This window comes from Mauremys reevesii, linkage group 6, assembly GCF_016161935.1.
Source record: "Mauremys reevesii isolate NIE-2019 linkage group 6, ASM1616193v1, whole genome shotgun sequence".
Taxonomy (NCBI): Eukaryota; Metazoa; Chordata; order Testudines; family Geoemydidae; genus Mauremys; species Mauremys reevesii.
Genome location: NC_052628.1, coordinates 118,049,868 through 118,062,897, shown reverse-complemented (window position 1 = coordinate 118,062,897; position 13,030 = coordinate 118,049,868). Strand labels below are relative to the sequence as shown.

The 13,030-nt window shown below is 44.1% G+C and overlaps 1 protein-coding gene across 1 annotated transcript in view; it reads left to right on the top strand.

Annotated features, from left to right (window-relative positions):
• The first annotated feature begins 1,807 nt into the window (after nt 1–1,807).
• Nucleotides 1,808–13,030, top strand: part of PDE6B (phosphodiesterase 6B) — a 39,547-nt gene continuing 28,324 nt past the window's right edge. The window contains exons 1-9 of the mRNA XM_039544532.1: nt 1,808–2,230; nt 5,553–5,705; nt 6,736–6,825; nt 8,303–8,443; nt 9,044–9,118; nt 9,202–9,266; nt 10,755–10,821; nt 11,002–11,049; nt 11,233–11,382. Coding sequence (XP_039400466.1) covers nt 1,808–2,230; nt 5,553–5,705; nt 6,736–6,825; nt 8,303–8,443; nt 9,044–9,118; nt 9,202–9,266; nt 10,755–10,821; nt 11,002–11,049; nt 11,233–11,382 — 1,212 coding nt within the window. The remainder of the gene's footprint in view (nt 2,231–5,552; nt 5,706–6,735; nt 6,826–8,302; nt 8,444–9,043; nt 9,119–9,201; nt 9,267–10,754; nt 10,822–11,001; nt 11,050–11,232; nt 11,383–13,030) is intronic.

Sequence of the window (13,030 nt, the reverse complement as noted above, 5' to 3'; positions counted from 1 at the left end):
AAGATCAATATCATTGGTTTAATAAGTAACAAAGATTTGCTGGATAAAATATTTCCATTTGTCCATGTATCTTGCTCACACTCACCACTCAGCCTATAGACTTATTTACCCTCTGACATCCAACTAGAGCTAGTCAAACGTTTAAGTGACACCCTTAGGAGGGGCGATGAAACAACAGCCCCCCCTTAATAAACCAAGCTCTAACTTTACCTTAGTTTAAACCTAACAGCCCATCTCACAGCCTTCTCAATGTCCAGCTAAAACTGGCACTGGCCTGAAGAGCGCCAGGCTGAAGCTGAACCAGGCAGGACCGAGCGGACATTGGTAGGAAGAGGGGAGTGCTTTGATTAATTTGCTTTTGGTGACATTCCCCACTGGGGATAGCATTTGACCTCAAATTAAGCTGGTCTACAGCCTCTGGATCTTTTTGATTCCTTGGTACCACTGTAGGCAAATAGTCATGGCAACAAAAAATTAAAAAGTTTCCCTTTCTAACTGGCTGAAAGATTTGGCTCCATCTGGCAGAGACCTGGTTGAAGCAACCATGCAGTCCTGACATCCAGGCTTAAATAGTTCAACTCCCATAAAAATGATACTGCACAACCTGAAATGCTCCATCTGCTCCAAAACATGGTGGTCCTCCTGTTCAGCAAGAGGCCATTGTGAGCATGTCACTCTGGTTCTCCACGCTCTGTAGTGGCTCCCCATTTAATATAGGTTCCAATTCAAGATCTGCCCTACCCACATTACATCCATTGTCATTAACAAGGCATCTGCATGCATGGCAATGATGATGTGAGTCCTAGTGTAGACAGGGCTCAGGCACCTTTCCGATGTTATAAAGCCTGCTCTACACTACTGGCTTAGTAATAGTGCAGCTAGACTGTTGCTATAGAAGAAAAACAGCACCCCTGATTTCGTAAGAGACGAAGATCCACAAGCCTATCAACACGCAGATTACACAGCTCTACACAGGAGTCATTTCTGTCTCAGCCAGCAGCAGAACAGTCTGTGTTTCCTACAAAGAGAGTTGGCCCAATTTGCCACTCACTTTCAGTGACAAATGGCTGGTGTAGTTGGGATCCAATTTGCTAGGGCATCCAGGCTCTTATCTGATCAGAATCAAACCTCCAGTTGTTTTTAGGATCACTTATCTCTAGTCTCAGTAGAGAAAAAAAAAAAGCCAGTGGCCAGTAAACATAGGGGTCTTGTCAACATGTTATGCCAAGCCTTTTATATTCAGGCTAAACAGATTCACTGACAGATTGAACGTTCACTGAAGTCTGTTTCCCTCAGATCTTCTACGAGCACAGGAATAATAAGATATGCACCTTGTTAGCCAGGGATTAGACCTGAGCAGTGTATATTTAATTAGAATCTAAAGAGCTTATTTCAGTGTTAGAGAGGTCTACCAGAAAGAGAAAAACCAACATAACCATTTCAGGAAAATGGATACATCTGTGCCATCCAGGGAAAAGTGAGGGTGTTCTTAAATATTCTAAAAACATAGCTCTGTTTGCATGTAAGGTAAAGGGGAAAATTGACCTGCAGATTTAGTATGGGTCATTTAATCTGTTTGCTTAAGACCTGTCCTCCCACGGACTCACCTTCAACATTATTAAGGAATAACTTTCCTAATGACATTCACTCTTCAAAAATGCCCTCAACCCCTGGCCATCCCAGGGGCAGCATTGCAGAGCATTAGATCTCCTTGTTTGGGGAGCACACCAGAAGGAGGAACATTTTTCAAACAGACAGTATTCCTGGGATAACATATCCCAAGATCTGGGAATCTAAAAGGTTCACCATGAGTATCAAGGAAGATGATGTGGAGAAGTTTCTCGATGGTAACCCTGCTTTTGCCAAGCAATACTTTGATAAGAAACTGAGACCAGAGCCATTGAGCAGCAATCAGGCATCAGAGGAGAGCGAGATACTTTTTGAATTGATCCAAGACATGCAGGAAAGTATTAACATGGAGAAGGTTGTTTTCAAGACTCTAAGAAGAATCAGCGGTCTCATCCATGCAGACCGCTGCAGCCTTTTTATGTACAGGCAAAGGAATGGCACACCAGAGCTAGCTACCAGGCTTTTCAATATCGAGAAAGACAGCACACTGGACGAATGCTTGGTGGCACCAGATTGTGAAATTGTCTATCCTTTGGACATGGGCATCGTGGGGCATGTGGCTCAAACCAAGAGAACTATGAACATCAAGGATGTCAATGAGGTAGGTTTTCCATTGGTTTGCTCTGTTAATGGAAGATTCATAAGAACTAGACTTTCTATCAGGGTTTGTAGAGTTAAGGAAAATGATGAACAGGCATAAGAGAAATCAGTGCAGTAGAAGTCTCATTTACTGTACCAGCGGTATGGCTGGAAACCAAAGACATGGTTGGGATGGTTACCTTTTTTAAAAAAAAACTTTCCAATGTATTGTGTGAAATATTTCACAGGTATAAATGAATAATTGAATTGTCAGACTGTTAGTGTGCTCTGAGAACAATGCCTTGTGTCACGTTTTATATTGGCTCAAAATGGAAAACTCATCTAGTAAAAAAAAAAGTCATTTTAGAGCAGCAACTCAGACACTTGCTACAGTCTAACCCTGTGCTGACTACACCCTGAGGCACTGCACAGAAACTGCAAGCCCTTAGAGAGAGTCCAGGAATATTTTACCACCCCAGGAATTTTTTCTGGCTCAAGTTTCTTCCATCCAGTGTAGGCTACTGCTCTTCAGAGATATTTTTGTGAGCCAAGGATTTGAGCCATCCTTAGCACTGATATGTGAACTCTCATCAGAAGCAGTGAGATATTAATTTTGTTCACACATCTCACTATTCTTAAGGGACCTGTAGCCAAGGAGTTTTATTTTTATAGCCTTATATATTCATATATGAGCATTATATACCCTAGTTGAAGCATCTGAATCCAAACTGAAGCAGGCTAATCTGAGTTATAATCCATGTGACCCAAATATGATAGCTGGGATTACTTCATATATAGTTCTCTCATAACAACTCAGCCATCTGTCTATCCATTCAGCCAAAGCGCATCACTCTGATATCCAAATGCCTTAGCAAAGTTTCCCTGTCTTACAGGGTAGCATGTTAAGTGCTGGGGCGGGGAGTTGTAACCATTCACTGCACTAAGAGCAAATCAGAGGAAAGTAATATTTTAACAGTCACATTTGCCATCATTCTCTATTCTGCGTTTCAGAGCAGGGAGCCCTCTGAGAAACCGCCATCTCTGGCAAGTTTCACCTTAACTATTGTCATTCCTTGTACCCAATGTGTGCACTCATGGTAGGTCCTCGTCATGGAGGGTGAAGAGCATCATGTGGAAGGCCAGCGTAGGGGTTGATGCTTGGGGGTAATATGTTTGTGTAGGTCACTGCTGCTTACAATGCAGACTGCAGCCTATTGAAACAATTTGGGCTTCAAGGCTCCTGCTTTCAGTCCTAACTACAGTGCATTGCTGAGAGAGCCACCAGGTCAGCTGAAGGAAGTAGACACAACAGGCAGAAATGCCATCTATCTACCTGGTAGCACAGGGAAGGCTGGGAGGACTCAAGAAGGTTGTCTAGATCAGTATTTCTCATGCTTTTTGATATCAGGGACTGGCTTGTTGCCTTCCTGAACTGTTTCTGGGAGATGTCAGGGACTGGTGCCAGTCCACAGACCGGTCGTTGAGAAACACTGGTCTAGATGACTGGGGAACACAGCTCCAACAGAAGATGCTATCTCACTGGCTAGCTCTTCATAACGTTTTTTCATCTTTTCTCTCCCCTCCCCCCCACCCTCACATCCCTTCGTGCCAGCATCCTTTCTTTGTCCAGAAGACAGTTTTATTTTAGACCAGTGATACCCAGACCTCAGTGGTTCAGGAGCCAAAATTAGCGATCCCCAAGAGAGCCACAGTAGTGTGAATTAATTGTTTCATTTACTACGGTACTATATATTCAAATGTAAATAGTATGACAGGGGAAATATTGTTTTTATATATGTACTTATTCTCATAGCAAAATGACTGACCAAGTATTATTATTTTATCAACTACAATTGGTTAACAATATTGTAAAAGCCTCCTGATTGGTTAATAACTTAGATTGGTTAATACTTAAATCACACGGTGGCTTAATATCACGTGCTGCAAAGAGCCGCAGGCGACACATGAAAGAGCCACCTGTGGCTTGCGAGCCTCTGGCTGAGTATCCCTGCCTTAGACGCTGGGAGACAGTAACATGAATATAGGGCATTCCTGGGCAGTGCTGCTGGAGCAGTGCCAAGGGGACTTGGGGCTGCCCTGCCCTCTAGGGGCAGCTGGGGATTCTCCTCCAGTAGAATCCCTGGGTGGTGCAGAGCCAGCTCTGTGCTATCCACTCCCAGCACACATGCCCCAGCCACCATGTTTCAGAGGTGAAACTGGGTGTGGCCTTTATGGGGCTTGGCAGAGCACTCTGGTGATCCTGGGCTGTCTGAATAGCTTCTTTTCTTGGCACACAATCTGGCCCCATATTTATGAGCAGGGGCGGCTCTAGGATTTGCGGTGCCCCAAGCAGGGCGGCACGCCGCGGGGGGCGCTCTGGTGGTCGTGGGTCCCGTGGCTCCGGTGGACCTCCCACAGACGTGCCTGCGGAGGGTCCGCTGGTCCCGCGGCTCCGGTGGACCTCCCGCAGGCATGTCTGTGGGAGGTCCACCGGAGCCGCGGGACCAGCGGACCCTCCGGAGGCATGCCTGCGGGAGGTCCACCAGAGCCGCCTGCTGCCCTCCCGCCCTCCCGCGGGACGCTTGGCGCGCTGGGGTCTGGAGCCGGCCCTGTTTATGAGAGCCCAGCATGATGCTGCTTCATCCCAACACACAATTCTCTGCTCCCCAGAGCATAGTAACTAAGTTACTGCTGAGTTATAAACAGGAGCACTTCTCCATCTTCAGCAGCTTGGCTTTTCCAGCCAGCACACTGGCAGTGGAGTGAAGGCTCAGCTCACTCCCCACCCTGCCCACAGGCACCCAGGGAAGGGGGCATAGCACTCCTTAACCCTTCTGCTCCTGGTGAGCAAGACGACCACACAGACACGTAAAGGGGTTCTCACAGGGAGGTTGTCCAAATGACAAAGGAGATCACAGACCCGCACCTGGGAGCTGTGGGTACTCAGCAGCTTGGGGGGTGGGGTGGGGTGGGTCAGGTGGCAGGAGACTAAAACTGGAGTCAAAATGAACCTACCATGATTGCAATTTATGAGTTTTTCTGGAGAGAATTTCCTGGTCCTTAGTCTTTTAGATAGGGAACACTGCTAAAATCTCTCAAATATGTGAGGTCTTTCCAAAACAAGTTACATGAGAACTGTAGGAAAATAAACATTGGAGTTTAATAAACTCTGAATGCATGTTCAACCACCTCTATTCTTGTTAACGTGACGCTATTCCCTATGCCTCAAAATATACTTTAGACCAAGCTTCCTTTAGGTGGCTTCACCAAGGAGATTTTCTGACTTTAAGACTGCTCACATTTTGGACTATGCTTTGTTTTTCATTTTTCCCTCGTTTAAACAGTGCACTCAGTTCAGCAGATTTGTTGATGAACTCACCCAATACACTACAAGGAACATCCTTGCAACTCCCATCATGAATGGAAAAGATCTAGTTGCTGTGATCATGGCCATTAATAAGCTGAATGGCCCATTCTTCACCAGCTCCGATGAAAGTGTAAGTGTCCAAAAGATCCAGTGTAGGTCAGTTTCTATTGTGCATGTATCTTTCTTAGGGTGACCAGATAGCAAGTATGAAAAATCAGGACTGCAATAGGCACCTATATAAGAAAAATCCCCAAATATCGGGACTGTCCCTATAAAATCAGGACATCTGGTCACCCTAATATTACTATGCATAATATATAGGCTCATCTAGACTAGGGTTGTTTGCAATAGCATAGCTACACTGGTGCCAATTCCCTTACTGTAGACCAGTGGTTTTCAAGCTGTGGTCTGTGGACCCCTGGGAGCCCACAGACTATGTTTAGGGGTCTGTGGAAGGTGACTGTGAAAATAAAGTTTCAGATCCCAGAAAAGGCATTCTGTTTTTCTGATCAATCAAAAGCATATGTATAGCCCCACCTACAGGTCTAAACCTGTAAGTGTTGTCATTACCTCAGAAGCCCACAGTTTAGCGCGCTTTCTCATGCATGCATCCGACAAAGTGGGCATTCACCCACGAAAGCTCATGCTCCAATACGTCTGTTAGTCTATAAGGTGCCACAGGACTCTTTGCTGCTTTTACAGATCCAGACTAACACGGCTACCCCTCTGATACTTTCTCACACTGTGTCGAATGCTGTGCCAAGCACATGCAACATTTATAACTGAATTCTGTTCAGTCACTTTTCAGTCTAAAACTTCTATAGTAGGGATCCACGGACCACCGGTTGAATGTCCAAAGGGGTCCACACCCTCCATTCAAAATTTGTTTGGGGTCTGCAAATGAAACAAGTTTGACAACCACTGCTGTCGACACTGCTATGTTGTAAAATGGGCTTACATGGGTGCAGCTTACCTCAATAAATTACCAGGGCAAGTCACACTGGTAACAAGCCTCCCCTTATATCAGCACAAAGCAAAGTATTGACACGGGTTGGTTGGTGTGAGTTTGAGTGACAGACTAACGTAGTTGCAGTGGTGCTATGAAATCCAGTACCCCCAGGGCCACTGTTTGATTCAACACTGACTGTTTTCCATTTCAGCTTTTCCTGAAGTATCTGAATTTTGCGTCCTTAAACCTGAAAATTTATCATTTGAGTTATCTTCACAATTGTGAGACTCGAAGAGGCCAGGTAAGATGAAGAGGCAGATCCCAGTAACTGTTTCATTGTCTAGGTTCAGAGCTATTTCTCCTGTGCCATCAGCCGGGCCGAATATCTCATTGACTGGAGAAATAGGGATAAAGGCCCCAGCCTAGCCACCCTCTCAGATTCACTAGGCTCCACAAGCGTCTGAGTGCGCAGCTGAGGGCAGAATTAGGGATTCATTTTTCTGAGTGGTAGAACCATTTGTCCATTCTAGTAGTAATTCTTATTGATGAGATTACTCAGTATTAGCATTACTCACTCTCTAATTCAGCTGAACAAAAATGTTAATTACACATAATTACTAAGAAACTGAAGTACTTAGTAATGCTAAGTTATCCAGTTAATGATTAACTAATATGCATTAATATTGGAGGTTTAGCTGTAGCAGTGGGGATTGATAGGAGCTAGGGTGACCAGACAGCAAATGTGAAAAATCGGGACAGAAGTGGGGGGTAATAGCAGCCTATATAAGAAAAAGTCCCAAATATCAGGACTGTTCCTATAAAATCGGGACATCTGGTCACCCTAATAGGAGCAGGGGAGCAAGAACAGAGAAGGGCGGAGGGGAATATATCCTAGTATAGTCCCTTTGAAAACCTGCAACTGAACCCAGGAATCATGAGTCTCTTCTACACTCCTCTATTGTCAGCAAATAGCTGTGCTACTGTAGGCAAAGTCATCCCCACCTCAAGACTGGGTGAGTCATTCTCCTTCCCCTCCACCCTTCTGACACCGGTTAACAGAGGAAAGAAAGACAGGCTACTACTGCTACTAGTTATGCCATTAAGGCAAGTCATAGAAGTCTGTGCTATGAATCTGAAGGTCCAAACTCTGCTGATGACCCAAGTTGGGTATGGTTCCACCTGATGGAACTTGGGTTTTGGTTTTTGAGTAAGAGTTGTTTTTGGGATGCAACTTCCTAGCCTAAAAGAACTTTAAGGTTGCAAAGTCTTCAAGTTTGAAAATGCTAGAATTAACATTGCCTGTGCAACCCTAATTTGGCCTCCTTGTGCATATGCCAAATTATGGGTTGTGCAGGCAACATTAATTCTAGCATTCCCCCCTTCTAATTGAAAACTTTGCAATGTTTAATGTTAGTTTAATATATAGTTTGGGGGATGTAATAAATATTTTACTTACAGAACAGACAATTGCCACTGCTAAGTGAATTTTAAAACAGTAGGTAATTTCTTTAATTTCAGACTATTCAATTTTGCATTACGCAGCTCGAACGTGGGATTTTACAAAATGCTGAATGTTGGCTTAACGCTGCTCTCAATGAAGTCAATGAAAAAAGTCGCACCCTACTAACCGAGCCGGAACAAGCAGAGTTAGCAGACTCTAAAATACTGTACTGTTGCATTTCTAGGAATCTGCGATATCTAAATATTATTCACATACTGTCTCACGTATAGTTAGCTTTCCAAAAGGAGCGGTCTACAGATTTGGTTTTATTCTTCAGGTGCTGTTGTGGTCAGCTAATAAGGTATTTGAGGAGCTGACGGACATCGAAAGGCAGTTCCACAAAGCTTTTTACACAGTGAGAGCATATTTGAACTGTGATAGATATTCAGTGGGCCTTCTGGATAGGACCAAACAGAAGGTAAGCATTCATGTGCATGGCAAGATAACACAGGGTCTTTAGGTTACTTGCTAAACGTGAATTGGGCAATTTCTGGCATTAACTTCTGTCCTAACAGTGTATGAAATTCCAGGGTGCAGTCCAGACCAGTGGGGGGCAGTATCACCCCTGCCCTGCAACCTGGGGCACCTCACAAATACTTTGTTGTTGTAGCTTCCAGCATGGACAGCTCACAGACAGCCTGTCAGCATGCTGGTCACACCCTGAGTGTCTGTGTGTAACCACAGCCCTGGTCCAGAAGCTCTGACCCCAGCAGCCTGTCAGCACACACCAGCCAGCCTCTGGCTTCCACCAGCTTTAGTTCTTACTTGCAGGGCGACCCCAACACAGTCCTGGATTTTCCCTCAAAACCCGTGTTTAGCGCTGTCCAGCCCTCTCCTGGACAGCTCAGCTATAGGTCTTGTTTTTAACATACATTTTGGTTTAATTTAGAGAGCATCATAGAGGTGCATGGCAAATTATAATACTGGTAGTAGAACCCTGCCTGTTTCTATATCCTACCATGGGTACACGTATTTATATGTATTAAAATTAAAAGTTTTGGGGGTTTTTTTAAAACAGGAATTTTTTGACTTGTGGCCAGTTCTAATGGGTGAAGTTCCACCTTATTCCGGGCCCCGGACTCCAGATGGCAGAGTAAGTGGATGACCTAGTATCCTCCCCATCCCACAACTGTTTATTCTCACCACAAGCTTGAACCAGGATTTTTTTCTTTGTAGGAAATAGTCTTTTACAAAGTTGTCGATTATATCCTACATGGAAAGGAAGATATTAAAGTTATCCCGTGAGTAAGCAAAGCTTTAGTACCACGTCTAGAGCTATTTCCATTGCCTCTGTGTAGCACAGACTGATAGGATATGTATCTGAAAATGAAGGTCTCCCATGAGCTAATGAACAGCTGAAGGAACAATGGAACATGGAATTGTTGGTTGCTTCTATTCATCAGGAATTCAGATTAGAATGTAACAAGCAGGCCACTGTATCACTGTGGTAGCACCCACTCACAGGTAAAGTCACCACTTCTGTAGATACACAAGTCCACCTTTCCATTCCTAGCCCCTTCTGCCCAGTCCTTCATCACCAGCTGTCCAATCCTCCCATTCAAACGTCCTCTCTCCTGCCTTTCTTTTTCACTGCCTGGTCCTCTGTCCACCCTGTCGCATAGATTCCGCCTCAAAGCCAACTTTCACGCCTCTTCCTCCCATGCCCTACATCCAGGCACAGTAATTCCTGTTGCTTTGACATGTCTAGAAACCACCCTCTATTCTTGCCATGAGATCTTTCATGTCGGCCTTTGTCATCTCTTGACTTGATGCCTGTAACAGCCTCCTGCTTTAGCTTGCCCTGTGAACTTTCCTCACCCTCCAAATTATTGCTGCCGAGAAGTTTGAACCAGGTCAGTCCCTTCCCTGAACCCATCACTAGCATCCCCTGGCCTCCCACTTCAAATTCAATGTTTGTTTTCCCTCTCATAATTCCCGTAGAGCTGCCCTCATTGACTGCACACCACCCTTTGAGATGCCTGCCCATGTACCATGCTGCCTGCCTTATCAGCCCTTGGTCACCTCCTTCCACTTTGGTCTCTGCCCTCCTCCATGCAGTCCCCTACACATGGCATGTCCCCACACTCTCAGTTCTTCAAGATAGCTGCCTCTCCTTGTGCAAATCCCACCTTAGTGAAATGCTAGTGCACCAGTGTGCAACAGGGAGTACGTCACCTAGCTTGGTTTTTAAAAAATCTAGGGTTGTAAGTCTTGACTACCTCTTGGTCATTTATTGCTTTGTATCAGTTTAATTTTGACGGTGAGCTCTTCCACAAGGGTCTGCAAGATTGGGCCTGTTACATTTCCCTTCTTCCAACTGCCCCATTTTTCTTTCTTTCTTTTTTTCTTTTGCATATTGAAGTTTAGAACCATTAAATACATTCCCAGTCCCATTTTGTATCTAGTTACACTCAAGATGAAAAACTGGGAATTGACTGGAATACACCATGCAATACTGAACCCTTTGAATCCTCTAACTCATCTACTGCCCTGTCTGTTGATAATGAGAGTCTGATCCTATGAATTTTAACTCATGTGAGTAATCCTTGTTCACACAAGAAGATCCTTTGAAATCAACAGGACTACCTGGCTGACTAAGGAATAGCCGTGTACATGCGTGCTGCATGATATGGATAACCATATATGTTCCAGCTCTACAAAAATCTCCAGGAAATATATGTAACCTCCATCTTTAATTTGTATTATACACACACTTTTGTTTCATTCAGAAATCCCACAGCAGATCACTGGGCACTTGCTACTGGACTCCCAACCTATGTAGCTGAAAGTGGCTTTGTAAGTATTTGACGAGAGCTTCATTGAGTATCAGAAAGTCAAATTCATGTTTACTTTCAACTATGGAAGACTGATCAATTTAGCTGCTTTAACTAGATTTAAAATTAAGTATTTTAGAAAGGAGGTTATTGGACTTTATGCTACCTGTTTGTAAAACGAAATATTTTTGTGATCTTCTAGATCTGCAATATTATGAATGCTGCTGCAGATGAGATGTTTAAATTTCAGGTACTGTGAAAGCTGTCATAGCTGTTAGACAGAATTGTCAACATAAATGTAATATAGATTAATTTTTATATGTACAAATTCCTGTAACTTGTTTCATTACTGAGTTCACTTAAGAAAAGCACTGATGCATTTAGAAAATACATTTTATATATTCAACATCTTTCTGCTTGCTGTTGCTTTAAGGAAGGTCCTCTAGATGACTCAGGATGGACTATCAAAAATGTATTGTCTATGCCAATAGTAAATAAAAAAGAAGAAATTGTTGGTGTTGCCACATTTTACAACAGAAAAGACGGGAAGCCATTTGATGAACAGGATGAGACTCTCATGGAGGTACAAGTGCTTACCCGCTCTGGAAGTAGCTTAGGTGTTAAATGGGAACCCTGCCTAAGACCCAATAATTCTTAGCAGTACATGTGGTCTCCAATGTTTTGCAGCCCCCAATCTTTTCTTTGATTGTGGAGGTGTAACTCAGTAGCTCTAGGTCTAAGAAATTGATTGATAGAGAGATTTTAGGCAGTTGAAGATTTAGTGGTAACATGCCCAGCTTCTGAAGGGAATTGCACAACACCTGACATGCATTTTCAAGTTCTAGATCCTGTACACTCAAACAGAACTAGCAAAATCATTTGAAATATCACCATCTAGGCCAGGGGTGGGCAAACTTTTTGGAAGTAGACAGATGACCAATTCATTTCACATAAGCCATTGAACAGCTGAAGGCAAAAGTCTTTGGGTCACTTGGGGTATGGCTATGCTGTAATAAAACACGGGCAGCTGGCCCGCGTTAGCTGACTTGGCCTTGCACTGCGGGGCTACACAACTGCAATGCAGACGTTTGGGCTCGGGCTGGAGCCTGGGCTCTGGGATGCTCCCTGCTCAGCTGTCCTGGGCCAGGAACGGGTGTTTTATTGTAATGTAGACATACCCTAGCAGCATGGCACAGATCTGAACCAGGGACCAAGAAGGCAGTGAATACCTTTGCATCCTTTTCCAAATCGTGAAGGGCCCAGTCTTGTTCTCACAGTTCTCAGTATTTCCCTTTCCAGCTGCACAGTGTTATCACCAATCCATATCCACACCAGATTCACTTTCGATTGGGGGCCAAATCCTGGCCCCTTGACCTCTACAGTGCAGACACATTGTGCAGCCTGGCCAGACATCTCGGCTAAGAAGTTAGTGTATCCTGAGAGTAAACGGCTCTTTGGGCAGCTGCAGAGCGCCTGTGCAGCTGCCTCGGTTTTGGGGGCCGAGCACAGTTTCAAGGAGTTTCAGGCCAAGAGAAACCCCTTTTATATTGAGGCCTGTTTGTTTATTTGCAGCCAACCAGTGTAACAATTGTTCCCTTAAAGGATGAGGCCTTTGGCTGCTTAGACAATCATAACAAAAGAGAAGTCAAGAGAGAGACGTAATTCCAGTAAAGTCTAGACTTAACTTTGTTAAACAACTTGTTAGGTTCTCAGTCTGTGTCCCAGTATCTCTGCTGAATGACTTGTCTTGCAGTGCTAATGTCTCCCTAGAAAAAACATGAATGTTACTGTTAAAGTTTTAAGCCTGATCCTGTCACTCTTACTCACAAGTAATCATTACTCACATGATTAGTCACAAAGGCTACCAAGGTATTACTCACTCAGAGTTTGCAAGAACAGGCCCTCTGTTCCTACTTCAGCAAGTGGAAAGGTTCTCATTTGTCAGAGAGCAACTTGGAACGCCAATGCCTTTAATGGCAGAATGTCAATTTCCAGTCTCAGGCTAAAACCACCTGACTGGCTATTTAAAGGTTTTGGGCCATATATACTAAGCCAGAGTGTGCTGTGTTTTGTGGTAAGCTCTGGGAGGCAGGACATTTTGTTCACATCCATCTATAGACCTATTGGTAATAAGATGTGTTAGACTATGAGGATGTTTTCCCTAGAAATAAACCAATAGCAATCAATGAGATACTTTAACATGCATAAGGAGGGCTCCGCGGTTTCATGGT